The following is a 15982-nucleotide window of genomic DNA, read 5'->3' on the forward strand; positions in this document are numbered from 1 at the left end:
CAGGAGGTGAACCGTGTTAAAATGTACTCCACCGTTCCTAAATATAAGTCTTTTTAGAAATTCTAATATAGACTACATACGAAGCAAAATGACTGAATCTACACTTTAAAATGCGTCTACGCATATTTGTATGTAGCTCATATTGAAATTTCTAAAAAGACTTGTATTCAGAAACGGACGGAGTAGAGTACTAGTAACATCTAGCAAGCCCTTATCCTCCTGGATTTGCATGTCTGTATGTGCCTTGATATCTTCCTTGTGTACAGAGAGCTTAGCTGCTCCAAGGTAAGCACTTGCACAAGTTGATCGGGTCTGCATAGCAACAAAATGTGGTCCCAAAAGCGAATGCCCTTTTCTCTTTTTCTTCTGCATTTGTTTTATTGACATTGAAGCATGATAGCAACTAAAAACACACAAAAAAACCCTAGAAAGGACAAGATGTGCGTTTTCAGATCTACTCCGTCAGAGATATAACTGTGACTGTGAACTCGTTGTGTCCCTCTTTTTTTTCAAGAAGGAGTGTAAGCCCCCAACCTCTTTTTTCTTTTTGTGAAACTGATGGAGCTTTATTTCAAATTCATAGGATTACAATCGAGTGACAGTATATCCTCGCAACATGTAGGGCCTCTGTTCATCCATACCGTAGTATCCCTGGCCTCTGCATCATCTTGTTTTCCTCTTTAAATTCATGGCGGTCTATTTTTTGTAGCAACAACATGCTTAGACCGTTTTTTCTTTTGAGCGGAACGTGCTTAGACTGTTGGCTGTGCTAAAAAGAAGTTTCAAATTTTTTTCCGCGTGAAGATTTGAACTTCTTTTACCGAAAAAAGAGAGGCAGAGTACGGATAGATAACAACGTACAGAGACTTCATTCCTACTGCATTCATATGCACCAGGACCGAAAGGGATGCAATCCAATGCATCTACCAATGTGTACTCTCATGATTCCTCAGATCTATCAGAGATCAGGGTAGCTGGGTAGGTCAGCATAGACCCCCCTGACTCCATCCTCCAAAGTCAAAATCCCCGTCGCCCAAGGAACAAGGCCTCTTCACCTCACCGCAAATCTCTATACCCAACACGCATTACTGGCACAGTGGCACCGCCCACTCAGCTGCCTTCCTGGCCGATATATAAACATCTCTCTGCGTGCCGGTATGCAGTTGCAATATATCTGACCAAGAGAGAGCCCATCCCCGAGATATTGGCCTGGCCCCGTGACCTACCTTGCCTAACTCTCACGGTCTCACCGCCCCCTCCATCTCTCTCTCGCGTGCCGGGGTCGAAGCTGCGTGCACAGATCGTGCCATGAAGGTGCAGTGCGACGTGTGCGAGGCCGAGGCGGCCTCCGTCTTCTGCTGCGCCGACGAGGCCGCGCTGTGCGACGCGTGCGACCGCCGCGTCCACCGCGCCAACAAGCTCGCCGGCAAGCACCGCCGCCTGTCCCTCCTCCACCCGTCGCCGTCCTCGCCCTCCTCGTCGCCTTCGTCGAAGCCGCCTCTCTGCGACATCTGCCAGGTGGGATATACAAATCAAGAACGTTTTTAGAGAGTTGTGCCATTTGTGTTGCTACAGCGAGAGCTGATGCTATCTCGTTGTGGGCTGCAGGAGAAGAGGGGGCTCCTGTTCTGCAAGGAGGACAGGGCGATCCTGTGCCGGGAGTGCGACGTCCAGGTGCACACGGTCAGCGAGCTGACGAGGCGGCACGGCCGGTTCCTGCTCACCGGCGTGCGCGTCTCGTCGGCGCCGGCGGAGTCCCCCGCGCCGTCGGGTCAGGAGGAGGAGGAAGGGAACATCACCAGCCCCTGCAACGCCGACTCCTGCAGCGGCGACGCCAGCGCCAGCGCGAGCGCGAGCGACGGCAGCAGCATCTCCGAGTACCTGACCAAGACGCTGCCCGGGTGGCACGTCGAGGACTTCCTCCTGGACGACGCCGCCGTCGCCGTCTCCTCGAACAAGCCGTATCAGGTCAGTTCCAGACTTCCAGCCCACTGCAAATACTACTAGGAGTACTTTTATCAGGCAATCAGAGACAACTTGCGAGCACCATGAAACATGCATGGTAGCTCCCAATGCTTTTGAGCTCGCAATCATCTTCTAGATAGTTCATCTGCTCTGCTCTAACCAGTAGCCACGCCCCGCTCCCAACACTATTGAGCTCGCAATCATTAAGGCAGTTTGTTGCCATGCTCGCAACTAGCAGTGAGAAAAATCCGAAGCGGCTGACCAGGGTGTCAGGATAATGTCTAGTGGAGAGTGGAGAGCATCAGGATATGATGCTCTAACGCAAAATGGCCATGGGAATATCTACTCGCTCCTGCCACTTTTGGCATTCCGGATTTAACTGTACAAACAAAACAGGCTCGGTTTTTTTTCTTGCTTGGACTAATTTAGCAACTTGGGCGTCTCCTCAGCAGGTAGGGCTGGCTCGGGTCGGTGGGCCGCAAGAAGGGTACCCGGCGTGGGCGGGCCAGGAGCAGCTGATCGGTGGAGTCGTTGTCGCCGCGGGTGAGCGGGCCAGCCGCGAGCTGTGGGTACCGCAGATGCACGCGGGGGCGGCGTGGGCCGGCAGCAAGCGACCTCGGCCGTCGTCGTCTCTCGGCTCCTCCTCCTACTGGTGAAAACGTGCGCTTTGCAGTACAGTACTAGTACTAGTAGCGGATAAAATCAGATAAGATCATAAAATGACCTGGACCATGAATTTTTGTTTCATCTGTAGTTGCTCGCTTTGAAATCTACTGCCATTTTTTTACTGTGTCATGGATGCCGTCGCTTCTGAGTCTTTGGTGGGAACACTGGATCACTGGACTGTTTGAGCTTTGAAGTGCTCTGCGCCTTTGTTTTTTCGGAACGATTCCTGCTCATTTCTGAGGGTGTCAGCTGTACTGTGACATGCCCGTTTACAGTTGCGCGTCTTCCGTGCTGTAAATCGAAGTGTATACGCCTAGACTATCAGCCGGACGTATCCGCCTCCCTAAACGCTGGACAGGCCCTGTCGGACAGTCACACTCTTCAAATCTAAACTCTTAAATCCATATGATCCATGCATGCAGATCATATAACACAAATTCAACAATTAACAATGCAACAAAGCAAAATAAATCACAGTTCAACATTCCAGACAATACCAAAATAAATTCAAGTCCGGGTCATGACTGGCCAGTGTGATAGATCACTCGTCGAACGCCATCTGTTCCGCTCCCGTCGTCTCGACCCCTCTATGTATGTTGATCTCCTTCTTTCCCTCAAGCCACTTCTTGACTTCCGCGGTTTTCGTCCGCCAACATTATCCTCGTGCATGGACGACGTCGAGGCAACATCCGTCGCGGCGATGGGCGACGGGGTACCGAGCGACGGAATCTAGGGCGGCGGGTGGGGTGGCGGCTCGGATGGGGGAGCAACAGTGGAGGATATCGAGGACTAAGACGTGGGAAATGGAGGACGGATGCGAGAGGAGGGCGGTGGATTTGATGGACTTGGTCAATTTGGTGAAATTTTGTGGTGAGTCCTGTCTGTCGAATCGAACATGGCAAGCCTCCTCACATCCAGCCTACATTTGGGCAGGATATGAGGGGTGCCGGTCAAGCCGGATGTATAGGGCTGGTTTGAGGAGTCCGGTTGGGTCACGTTTTTGTGACTGATCACCGGCCGGGCCGTCCGACCAGACCGGGGGGGGGGGGGGGGGGGGGGGGGGGGGGGGGGGGGGGGGGGGGGGGGGGGGGGGGGGTTGAGGAGCGCAGCGGTACATGCTCGATAGCTTAGGTTTGCGAAAACGAGGACATTGGAGTCGTATGCTCGCCAAAAGAAGGACTTGGAGTTGTGGAAATGGTGCCGCTCGCATGCACTTTTCGTAGCCCCATCCACATCACCTCCTGTGTTTTTTCATTTCCTCTCGAAATTTCAATCTACTGTATCTTTTGAACTGTCCACATCACTTTATTTTCGCACATTTGTGTTCATTGCAACGAGTACTTTTGAACAAGAACAATTTTGAATACATTTTGATAAATTTTAAAAAATGACTAAGTTTCAATGTTAAAACATGGTAGTCACAATATTAAGTTTTTGCTAAGTTTCACCAAGTTTCATTCGCTTTTAGAGTTTAGGGCTTAGGATTATATTTTAGTTTGTAAAACTTGGTAAATTTATCAATCATTCCTATCAAGTTTTATTAGTTGAAACTTGACGAAGTTTTTAAAATTTGTCAAAACGTATTGAAAAGTGGTCTTGTTTTAAAGCACTCATCATAAGAAATATGAAATATGCAAACAAAAAATAAATTGAACTTTTGGTTCAAAGGATATAATAGATTTAAGAAATCAAAGCTTGTGAGGTGGGGGGTGTGGGGCATGCACTCTCTTGTTGGGAATCATAGTATAAAACAAAAACAAAATCTGTCCTACAAATCAAAAACCAAGATCACGATGAAGAGCAGCAAAAGTACGCTCAGCCAATCCTCACTCGACGGCTCCGTCCTTGCTTAGGAAAAAGAAAGCCGAACCACTCGCAGATGGATCTTTTTTTTCTAGCTTTACAACTCACTCTGTCAGTCCACTACAAGGTTAGATCTGATAGCTACCAACTTGGAGTTTTAAATGGAAGGAGAGTTGGTGAAGATCGTTCTTCAAGTCCCACAAACAATCCCCCGAACGAAGATTAAAAGCAGGATTTATCTATGGATTGCACACATACGAGATCAAGAATACATCAACGCCTCACCGTCCAGAGTTAGGCATTGTCGGAGAACCAGAGTAGGGAGGAGCAGCCTTCCAGTGGAACTATTTTCTGGAGAACAAGAGGGAGAGAGGGGGCGTGTCTTTTGCGCGGGAACTTGTGTGTAAAAGAGGGGGCCCCTTGGGTATATATAGGTGTAGGGGAGGGGGCCCGACTCTGAGGAGGTACTCTCCCTTGCGACGATGCACCAAAGGGTGGGCCCCACCCCAAGCCCTGGCCGCACCAAGCTAACTTGGGCGGAAGGCTAAGGGGGTGCCCTTATTGGGACTTAAGGCCCATGCAGCCGCCCCTATAAGGGCTCCAGGGCGCCTCTTTAATCCTAGGGGGCTCTGGGAAAATTTTCGGAGCCCTCCTACGCAATTATACATCTTTCAAAACTTTTCCACCTTCCTGGTTTTATCTTTGTTTCTCCGGAACACTTCCGGTTTCTCCAAAACACATCCGCTTCTCTCTCAAAACAATTTATGTTATCTCTGAAACTTTTCTAGTGATATTATCCTAAGCTCCTAACTTAGTTAGCACTCAACAAATCAAAGACCCTTAAGCATGTGACTATGTAGATTCGGCGAAATATAGACATGGCCAAAACACCTTTCATTCAATGATCAATCGCGGAACCATGGACATCCATATTGACTCCTATATCCACATGAATGATGATCAAGTGAACCTATACCATATGTTATTCCTTTTGCTTCGCGATACTTTACAAAACCCGAGGTGAGATGTATGGGCATCCTAGTGAGTGAACACATGGTCACTATGCTAGTGCCCTTGTTATCGATTTTGTTCTCTTGTCTCGTTCCCGTGTTTCGGCATCCCTGTGCAAGTCACGTTGTGTCTGAACAGATGATGATGGATATCGTCACACCGAGAGGGCCCTAAGAATATCTCTCCATCATCAGAGGAACAAATCCCAGTCTCGAGTTTCTAGTCCTTGTCATACATTTTCGATGAACTTGTAAGTTCCCGTTATGATCACCATGTTGAAGTATGAAGTGACTCGACACTCTCATGGTCTAAATAATTATACATACATTTGTTTTTCCCGTGTTATAGACTATAAACTTGTGATGAAATCATCTCCTAGTATAACATAAAACATGGTGTTAAGGCATGTCTCTCTCTAAGTAGTTTTGGTGATTGATGACAACGCCTTTGCGGACTAATCGTGTGCGTTGAGCATTTCAGAGATTCATCCTTTGGCACGAGACAATTCCTTCCCCTCAGAGTTCCATGCGAAGACGATGTAGTGAAGGAAATATGCCCTAGAGGCAATAATAAAGTTATTATTTATTTCCTTATATCATGATAAATGTTTATTATTCATGCTAGAATTGTATTAACCGGAAACATAATACATGTGTGAATACATAGACAAATAGAGTGTCACTAGTATGCCTCTACTTGACTAGCTCGTTGATCAAAGATGGTTAAGTTTCCTAGCCATTGACATGGGTTGTCATTTGATTAACGGGATCACATCATTAGGAGAATGATGTGATTGACATGACCCATTCCGTTAGCTTAGCACACGATCGTTTAGTATGTTGCTATTGCTTTCTTCATGACTTATACATGTTCCTATGACTATGAGATTATGCAACTCCCGTTTAACGGAGGAACACTTTGTGTGCTACCAAACGTCACAACGTAACTGGGTGATTATAAAGGTGCTCTACAGGTGTCTCCAAAGGTACTTGTTGGGTTGGCGTATTTCGAGATTAGGATTTGTCACTCCGATTGTCGGAGAGGTATCTCTGGGCCCTCTCGGTAATGCACATCACTTAAGCCTTGCAAGCATTGCAACTAATGAGTTAGTTGCGGGATGATGTATTACGGAACGAGTAAAGAGACTTGCCGGTAACGAGATTGAACTAGGTATTGAGATACCGACGATTGAATCTCGGGCAAGTAACATACCGATGACAAAGGGAACAATGTATGTTGTTATGCGGTCTGACCGATAAAGATCTTCGTAGAATATGTAGGAGCCAATATGAGCATCCCGGTTCCACTATTGGTTATTGACCGGAGACGTGTCTCGGTCATGTCTACATAGTTCTCGAACCCGTAGGGTCCGCACGCTTAACGTTACGATGACAGTTATATTATGAGTTTATATGTTTTGATGTATCGAAGGTTGTTCGGAGTCCCGGATGTGATCACGGACATGACGAGGAGTCTCGAAGTGGTCGAGACATGAAGATTGATATATTGGAAGCCTATGTTTGGATATCGAAAGTGTTCCGGGTAAAATCGGGATTTTACCGGAGTACCGGGAGGTTACCGGAACCCCCCGGGAATCAAATGGGCCTTAGTGGGCCTAGGTGGGAGAGAGGAGAGGAGGCAAGGGCTGGCCGCGCACCCCTCCCCCCTAGTCCGAATAGGACAAGGAGAGGGGGGCGGTGCCCCCTTCCTTCCTTCTCCTCCACTCCTTCCCCCTCAAGTCCTAATCCAACTAGGAAAGGGGGGGGGGTCCTACTCCCAGTGGGAGTAGGACTCCTCCTGGCACGCCCTCTCCCTTTGCCGGCCACACCCCCCTTGCTCCTTTATATACGGGGGCAGGGGGCACCCTAGAGACACAACAATTGATCATTGATCTCTTAGCCGTGTGCGGTGCCCCCCTCCACCACAGTCCACCTCGATAATACTGTAGCGGTGCTTAGGCGAAGCCCTGCGTCGGTAGAACATCAACATCGTCACCACGCCGTCGTGCTGACGAAACTCTCCCTCAACACTCGGCTCGATCGGAGTTCGAGGGACGTCATCGGGCTGAATGTGTGTTGAACTCGGAGGTGCCGTACGTTCGGTACTTGATCGGTCGGATCGTGAAGACGTACGACTACATCAACCGCGTTGTGCTAACGCTTCCGCTTTCGGTCTATGAGGGTACGTGGACAACACTCTCCCCTCTCATTGCTATGCATCACCATGATCTTGCGTGTGCGTAGGATTTTTTTTGAAATTACTACGTTCCCCAACATGTAGCTCTTTCGTTTCAGTTTTGGTGGACTTGTTTCGTAGGTGTCACCGTACTATCAAGAGGGGGTCCGCATTGGAAAGGCTAGCACTACAAAAAAAATACACTTCCGTGTTGATACGTGTTTGTCACAGTAGGTCACTTTTTTTGTCATGCATGTACATCCATGACAAATTTATGACAGAATCAAGATAGTCATACCTGTGCTGTCGTAGAAGTGTTCCATGACATTACCAAAATTATCATCACGGAAGTGTCCACTTCCATGACGATAAATCGCGCGTCACAGAAGTGCTTTCGTCAAGGGTGACCGACACGTGGCATCCACCGTAACGGAATGCCGTTAAGCTATCAGGTCGGGTTTTGGATCCGATAACCCATTAACAGCCCTGACCAATGGGGATTTTCCACGTGTAAAATCATCATTGGCTAGAGGAAACACGTGTCAGCTCGTCAGTGGGTCAGATAGGCGCCTATGATATGTCGACACGTGGCACGGCCCAACAGTGGCCCATTTAGCTTACAAAGCCGGCCCGTTTGACTTGGTCAAAAGTTAACGGGCTGGCCCATGAAAAGCCTGTTAACGGCCTCTTCGCAAATAGCCCATTTTACGGCCCGTTAACTCACGGCCCGTTAGGCCCTAAAGGAAATCGGCCCAACAACGTCATGTGGGCCGTCGAATATAATACCAGCCCATTTCACTTTCGGCCCATGTATGGCCCACGACGTCTTTCAGCCCATATGAGGCCTTCGTATCTTTCGGCCCATTACAGGCCCACGGTGACTCTAGCCCATAATGAATAGTGATTTTCTTTATACCCGTTAATGGCCCGTGATTTACATGGGCCGTTTCCAGCCCGTGTTAGCTTTCGGCCTATTGACGGCCCATATGTTCTTGGGCTCCTTTTCGGCCCTCGATTACTTCCGGCCCGTTACTGGCCTGTTCCCCTAATGGGCCAAATTCGGCCCATGGCAAGAGTCGGCCCGTTACTGGCCTGTTCCACTAATGGGCCAAATTCAGCCCATGGCAAGAGTCGGCCCGTTACTGGCCTATTACCCTAATGGGCCAAATTCGGCCCATGGCAAGAGTTGGCCCGTTTCTGGCCTGTTAACCCGTTGCGCCGTTTCTGGCCCGTCCTATATTCTGGCCCATTAACGACCCATTATGCCTGTGACAGAATTAAGCCTTTGCTGTCCTATGGCCTGTTAACGGCCTGTTACCATGCTGGGCCGATACCAATTACGCCCGATTATGGCCCATGTAGACCCATTTATCCGACGGCCCGAGGCCCACCGATTACAGGCCCATTTATCGACGGCACGTAGGAGACCCATGGATCCTACGACCTGTATATGGCCCATGGTAGTTGCGGCCACTAGCAAACCAGGGAAAAAGAAGACTAGGAAATAAATAAGGCCAAAACTAATGCTAGGCTATTAAGGCGATTGCACACATTACATCCACTCGGCATCAAAGATCGCCACCAGTGCAAATATAGGGAACACCCTACACTATACAAAAATGGCTTGCTGTTTTCTTCAGGCGGTGGCTGCACGTTAAGAATAAATTTTGTATCGCACCAAAACAAATCACAACTATATAACAAAAGGAAGGTTGGCATAAAACTTAACAGTCTAGCAGATAAATGCACCACCAAAAGTTCAGAAGCTCAGTTCATTTGACCTGACTGTTACATTTTCATGATGTATTGTCCGATGGAGCACCATAACCCTCGCCTTCATTTCCCCTAGGCTCCTGAACAACATAGCAAATGTCTGACAGTCTGGTTTCAAAACCATGCATATCTTGACGACATTGATCAATGTTTCTCCTTGTTTCACAAAGGGTCTCTGTTAGGGAATGGACTTGTGTCTGGAGCGCAAATACAACATTGCTTTGAGTTTGCATATCTTGATCATGAGGCAGTTTGGACGATATTTCCTTAACAACCAACCCAGTATTACGCAGGAACGTGCTTTTGGCACTGTTAGTGGACAGGTACTGACCCACTGCAGCAAGAGCTGACATTGCGGTTATAGTTGCCTCGTCACCTTAAGAAGGTGGCGGTTCCACCATATTTTCCATAGCTCGCTGAAAAGTTGAGGTTTTACATTAGTAGTACCAGAAAAGAATATATTAAGGAGGCAGCAAAACCAAACAAAATAGCTTTGGTCTATATACAGAACTTATTCTGGTGAACCCATGTAAAATATTAGTTGTATTTTATTGCAAAGTACATAATAGAACCAGGTTCCAAACATATGACCATGTACCATCGCTAATGTATTGTCTATTTCTTCACATTGTATTGAGGGCTAAGGATAAAGAGACGAAGTTTATAATATGGTAAGCATAGTATGGCGTCATTCATATCACAAAACAACTGAGAACAGACAAACATGCAATTGTAACGTTGTGTGGGCAAGTCCAGCACGGAACTAGATTACGGGTCAATATCAAAGGAACATCACTCCTCTCTTTTAAACCTTGTAAGGTGCAATGATACGCTAAGACAATTGTGTATAAAATTGAAAAGAGTAATAGACATTGGCTACAAACCATGCAGTTCAAGGCACAAGTCAGAGTAAGTAGTAGTTAAAAGGCATGAGGATTAAGGACTTACAACAACGGCTTTGACTGGCGTAGTCATGCCCTTCTTCTTGCTGGTGTGACAGTCCTTGAAGATTTCCACAACATTTGGTTCAGGTACTTTTTGGTCCTCGCGGGCTTTCCTCTGCATTTGGAACAAGTCAATATAGATCTGATAATATGGTACAGCGAAAAGAGTGAAACAACAGCTAATTACAAGAGCCTCGTAGTGTGCAATATAGCTACAAGATCCTGTCATCTTTTGGAATTTCACTTTCGTACGGTTGGCCTTGTTCTTTGAATAGTTCACCTACAAGAAGATAGATTTGTGTGGCACATGCGTAAATAGGACTTCAACATGTGATCTGATGACATATATATATATATAAAGTACATGATACTTCGGATTGGACCAGTGTTTAACGAGGCACCAGTCTTCATCAGATATATTTTCCACTGGAGATGTTTGGGCAAGTTCACTGTTAGCCTTGCCTTCAAAGTGAGTTGTCCTCAAGTTATACCGATACTGTCGCAGAGCAGACTTGAAAACATGGGTGCAAGCTTGTCTGGTTGCATCATCTTGGCTATCCAACTTGAACCTCATCTGTTGAAAATTATGGGAGTCTCATTATCAGCAACCTAGAAAGTATTAGACAGAGCAAGACAATATTACTAGTTTCCATACATAACCATACTTACAGATAAATGGTCGAGGAAGATGTTGAACTGGGTTTCGTCTTTGTCATTCCTGTACTGAATCCATGTTGGGAGGATACGTACATGACACCTAACAGCAACCACTGCCTATGATACTAACTTGGCTGACTCTGTAGCATCACGTGGCCTTTTTAAACCTGCCTCAAAACGGATCTCCATTCTTCCTCCTCTAGATTTAGTTAACCTATCGAGCATTATCCCTGATGTTTGTTTCCTCTTGCACCTAGGTGCTAGTCCAACAACAAACATAGGAAGTGTTAGTGTACATCGAGCTGTGCGACTACATATAAAGAAGCATGCAACTGTAACTTGACTCCAGCAACTACCTTCTTGCTGTTGAAGCTCACAAGGTTCATCTGATATTGCCAACTCGTCTTGTGTCAAGAGTGCTTGGGAAGTAGTGTCAGGTGGCAAGGGAGCTTGGGAACGTGCTGTTAGCTCAGTTGACACACGAGTACGTCATGCAGCTGGTAGTACTGTGGTAGGTGTTGCAAGAACTAGGGCTGTCTCTACTTGTTTGGTGGCAGCTATTTGTTTCTGTTTGTCTTTTTTGCAACTCGTGTAGCATGGGATGCCGTGTTTGTAGAATTTTTTGCTGGACTTTGACCTTCTATTGCACCATCAGTACCAGCAGAATCTGCAGGATTCATCCGCTTCTCATTCCCTACCATTCTGTGTTTCTTCCTCTTTCTCTGTGCCATGTTAAGTCAAGCCGACAAGAAAAACGAATAATGATTTAGTTCTTCAGAACAAATTGATGCGTGATGCAGACGAACTGAACTTTGATGTTACACAACCACATGATGGGAGGATGTAATATGTATGAAAAACAGGACAGAAGAGATAACCAGAACTATGATGTGTAAACTAAGAAGAAGACATTTCACCAAATTAGAAGCAATGCAATGGAAGGTAGACACCATATGAAAGATGCTACAAATATCGCTCTGCCAAGTTAACAGTGTCTCATCATAAATGGCGTTTAAACAAATGTGAAGCAGTACAAGAAATAAATCATATGCAAGATGCAAACAACATCACACTACCATGTTAGAGGTCTCTCATCATTAGTGCCAATTCACAGCATTGCATATTCACAGCTTATGATGTGTAAACTAAGGAGAAGGCATTTCAACAAATTAGAAGCAATGAAAGCTAGACACCATATGAAAGATGCAACGAATATCACTCTACCAAGTTAAAACTGTCTCGTCATAAGTGCCATTTCAACAAATTAGTAATACAATCTAGAAAAGAATGTGATATGTAACCTATATCGCATTCCGAAGTCAAACGTGTCTTATGATAAATGATTGTTGCAGGTTACACAATAGCAGTAATTTGATGTAAGAACATGGTGTGATAGACAGATATTGTATGTTCTAGAAATAGGAACACGTGTCTTATTCAAGTATAATGTGTAAAGTAAGCAGATGGAATTCAACAAAACTAGAAGCAATACAAGCTAGACATCACACATAACATGCAACCACATATAACAATGCCAAGTTAGAGGGAGCACCGGTGATGCTGCACTAGGGGAGACGTGCTCATCATAAACACAGCTTTGTTGAGTGTCTATGCATGTGTTGTCTTGGAAATCATCTTGGGGGTGTGGAGGAGTAGAAACTGTAGAGGCCCTCCGTTCGGAAGGAGCACCTTTATCCGCTGCCTTGCTAACTTCCTTCCGCTTTATTGATTTTGAATTGTCAAGTAAAACTGACAAGAAAAAGCAATAAAATTCTCTCTTCAGAACTCATTCATGCATGATACTGACAATCACTACTTTGATGTAAGGCAAACACATGATACCAGGATGGAATATGTACGAAAAATAGGACGGCATGGCATGTTCACAACTGTTTGTGTAAACTAAGCAGAAACCATTCCAGCAAATAAGAAGCAATGCAAGCTAGACACCACATGAAAGATGCAACCAACATGACTCTGCCAAGTTAAAAGCGTCCCATCATAAATGGAATTTCAACAAATTAGAAGCAGCGCATGTTATAAATCATATTAAAGATGCAACTAATATCGCACTGCATATACTAAAGGTGTCTCGTCATGTTGATTGATGCGGGATACAAAAAAACAATAGTTTTATGTAAGGACATGCTTAATAGACAGATGTACTATGTACTAAATACAGGAAGGCATGTCACATTAACAGGTATAATGTATAAGCTAAGCAGACTAGCACATGCAGTTTAACCAGATTGGAAGAATTACAATCTAGACACCATATGCAACATGCAACCTCATATCACGCTGCCAAGTTAGAGCAAGCACCTGCGATGCTAGTGTAGGGGAAATACTGTAATCAACTACAGAGCTACGTTCACTATCTTCATCTAGCATTTTTGTTTCTTGAGAATCATGTCGGGAGGCTGACGCTGCATTCTTTAAATGAGGAGTAGTCCCCTTGCCTGTCTGCCTCGTCATAAGTGATTGATGAGGGATACACAAGAACATTAGTTTGATGTAAGAACATGGTTAATACACAGATGTACTAGTATGTACTAAAAACAGAAAGACATGTCATAAAGGTATAATGTGTAAGCTAAGCAGATGCAATTTAACCAAATTGGAAGCAATACAGAAGCAATACAAGCTGGAGTGGTGAGCATGATCATCTAGGACCTAAGAGCCTGGTGGGAGGCGGGCTCTTCACCACCATCGCAGCTTTTTAGTTGGCTTCCAAGTGATGCCTATCTTTGCTGGGCTTGTCTGGCTCGGCCAACGCCCTGACTAGCTATTTGTCTTCTGGTGCTCACGGGATGGTGGTTCATGTAAAAAAATATCTTTCCTTATCTTACCGACTTCGGCCTTTCGAATACAAGCTAGACACCATATGGAACATGCAACCACATATGACACCGCGAAGTTAAAGCAAGCACCTGGGATGGTGGTTCATTGCGAGCGAGGTCATCAACTCCAGAGCTACGTTCCCCGTCTCCATCTGCTGACACTATACACCCTTTAAAGCGTTGAAACGTGTCTTGCCTAGCCGCACACCAAACTGGAGCGACTTCTCTCTTTTCTTTTTGGCTTCTCTCATGGCAGTAGAGTCTGAAATACCCTTGCATAAAAACACAACAGTGAGAGTAAGGGTGAAGTGTGTGCAGAAATAGTGCACTGTAAAAGTAGCAGATAGCAGGTGGCTGAAAAATAAATGACAGGAGACATATGATAGCTCTACAACATTGCATGGCAAACAAAATTAGATTCTACTCTGTATGATTTTGTAATATATGAGCACAGGAAATGCAGGTACTCCTCCAGCACACCACCACATGTGGTCATATCTAAGATAACAGTCGACTGAAAATAAATAGGTCAGTCAATTTTTTTAATGAACCGTCCGATCCATAAGGAACGGGCAGATGGCCTCCGTCTACCTCCCGCCAGTCACTGTTGACAATCTTTCTCGAACCGCCAGCGACCACCGGCCCAGACCCCTGCCTCCGCCGCCCCGCCCTCCCATCGACCTCACACCACCGCCGTGCTTGGCAGCTCCCCCAGGCCATCCCTTTAATCCCAGCCGACCTCCAGATTGGGCGCCAGTAGCTATAGGCCGCACACGCCCCTAAGATAAACACCAAGGCGCTGCTTCCCTGGCGTAATAGGCGTACTAGCGCCTGTTACGCTGGGGAATGCTTCCGTTAATTGGGAATCAAGTGGCCAGAAATTGAAATTCAGGGGGGCGATGGACCTCTGGCTAAGGTGAAATAGTATATGAGGAGAAACCTTGTGCATCACGAGTTACTAGGAACATCTAGTATCAAGAAGAAGCAGTGAACTAGTGTCTTCTATGGGATGAATACCGTGCAAGCAGAGATGCAAGATTTGCACGAATAAGGGAAGAGGAGTACCTTTTTCGGTTGCCGGTGTGGTCACCTCCACAAGTCGCGCCTATTTTCTTCTTCTTACCCGGGAAACCGATGTTCTGGAGGGTGCAGGCTTGGACGAACCCATGGCCAAATTGTTGGCTGTGTTGCCGTGGCCGTATGTCGGCGGACGGGAAGCAGATCCGAGGCGGCGAAGGACGGCGTAGCAGGAACAGCTCCGGTGCGATGGAGGGTGGCGAAGTTGGAGCAGCAGCGGTGAGGCGTAGGATGGCGTGGTTGAACTGGCTCGGGTACGGACGGCTCGGCCTCAGCTTTAACTACTAGCCGTGGAGGGCGTTGCGGTTGAGGTTGCGGTGGACGACGACGTCGGGGTATCGGCTCCGGCGTGATGGAGGAGGGCGGCGGTTGATGGGTGGGATGGGGTGGCGGACGGAGGACGCCGGGGTTTCGCGGCTGGTGGAGAGGTAGTTTTGGCGCCCACGGAGTACGAATGGGGAATCGGACGGGTGGGGGGGAACCATGTTTCGATCTGGGACGCGCTTGTTTTTGGCTTTTTGAACAGAAGACGGGACGCGCTTGTTTGAAATTTGGGGAAAGTACAAACTTTGCCCCCCTCTTAAATTTCGGACCTACTGCGGGTCGGGGGTAGGATGGTAATCCCAGTTGTCCCAAATAGTGGGCGGGAGCGATTTCGGCCGCGCGCATGTGTGCTTAGGCGGCCATGGTGTATGAATGTTTTTCGGATGCGGTTGCGTGGCGTCTAGATGAAGCTACAAACCTACCCCGGTTTAGACCTTTGGACGTCGGGACAGTAGGTTTCACGGCTCGGAGTTATTAGAAAAGTAATTTCCTTGTACTACCAAACATTGGTCTCACGCGGTTTCGGGCGAGTAGAGGCTCTTTTGGCGCTTCGTTCAAAATTTTGAAACACAAGCATTCACGTTTAGGGTACTCTTGAACTATGAGGATTGACATAAATATACAACGTTATATTTGACCTTGTATGTTTGAAAACCTCATTAAATTATCCGCTTCTTTTTGAAATTTTGACACTTGAAAATCCTATAATTACGATTATTTTGGAATGGAGGAGCTAAATTTGAATCT

At 46.6% G+C, this 15982-nt stretch overlaps 1 protein-coding gene across 2 annotated transcripts; it reads left to right on the forward strand.

The window, feature by feature from the left end:
• Positions 1-964: 964 nt before the first annotated feature.
• Positions 965-2760, forward strand: LOC125539213 (B-box zinc finger protein 20-like). 2 transcript variants are annotated; one of them, XM_048702591.1, is made up of 3 exons: positions 965-1518; positions 1609-1968; positions 2418-2760. In XM_048702591.1, the coding sequence occupies exons 1-3, from the start codon at positions 1309-1311 to the stop codon at positions 2619-2621; spliced, it is 774 nt and encodes a 257-aa protein (XP_048558548.1). In that variant the 5' UTR covers positions 965-1308; the 3' UTR covers positions 2622-2760. The 2 variants fall into 2 exon arrangements, with proteins under 2 accessions (XP_048558548.1, XP_048558547.1); XM_048702590.1 differs by having other exon boundaries at positions 967-1518; positions 2415-2760.
• Positions 2761-15982: the final 13222 nt, after the last annotated feature.

Source organism: Triticum urartu, chromosome 2 (genome assembly GCF_003073215.2).
Source record: "Triticum urartu cultivar G1812 chromosome 2, Tu2.1, whole genome shotgun sequence".
Taxonomy (NCBI): domain Eukaryota; kingdom Viridiplantae; phylum Streptophyta; class Magnoliopsida; order Poales; family Poaceae; genus Triticum; species Triticum urartu.

Excerpts from the sequence above, each read along its gene's own strand:
- LOC125539213 (XM_048702590.1), top strand. The coding sequence starts at position 1,309 with ATGAAGGTGCAGTGCGACGTGTGCGAGGCCGAGGCGGCCTCCGTCTTC. Across the intron at positions 1,519-1,608 it reads CTCTCTGCGACATCTGCCAG|GAGAAGAGGGGGCTCCTGTT; the intron begins GTGGGATATACA and ends TGTGGGCTGCAG. Across the intron at positions 1,969-2,414 it reads CCTCGAACAAGCCGTATCAG|CAGGTAGGGCTGGCTCGGGT; the intron begins GTCAGTTCCAGA and ends GCGTCTCCTCAG.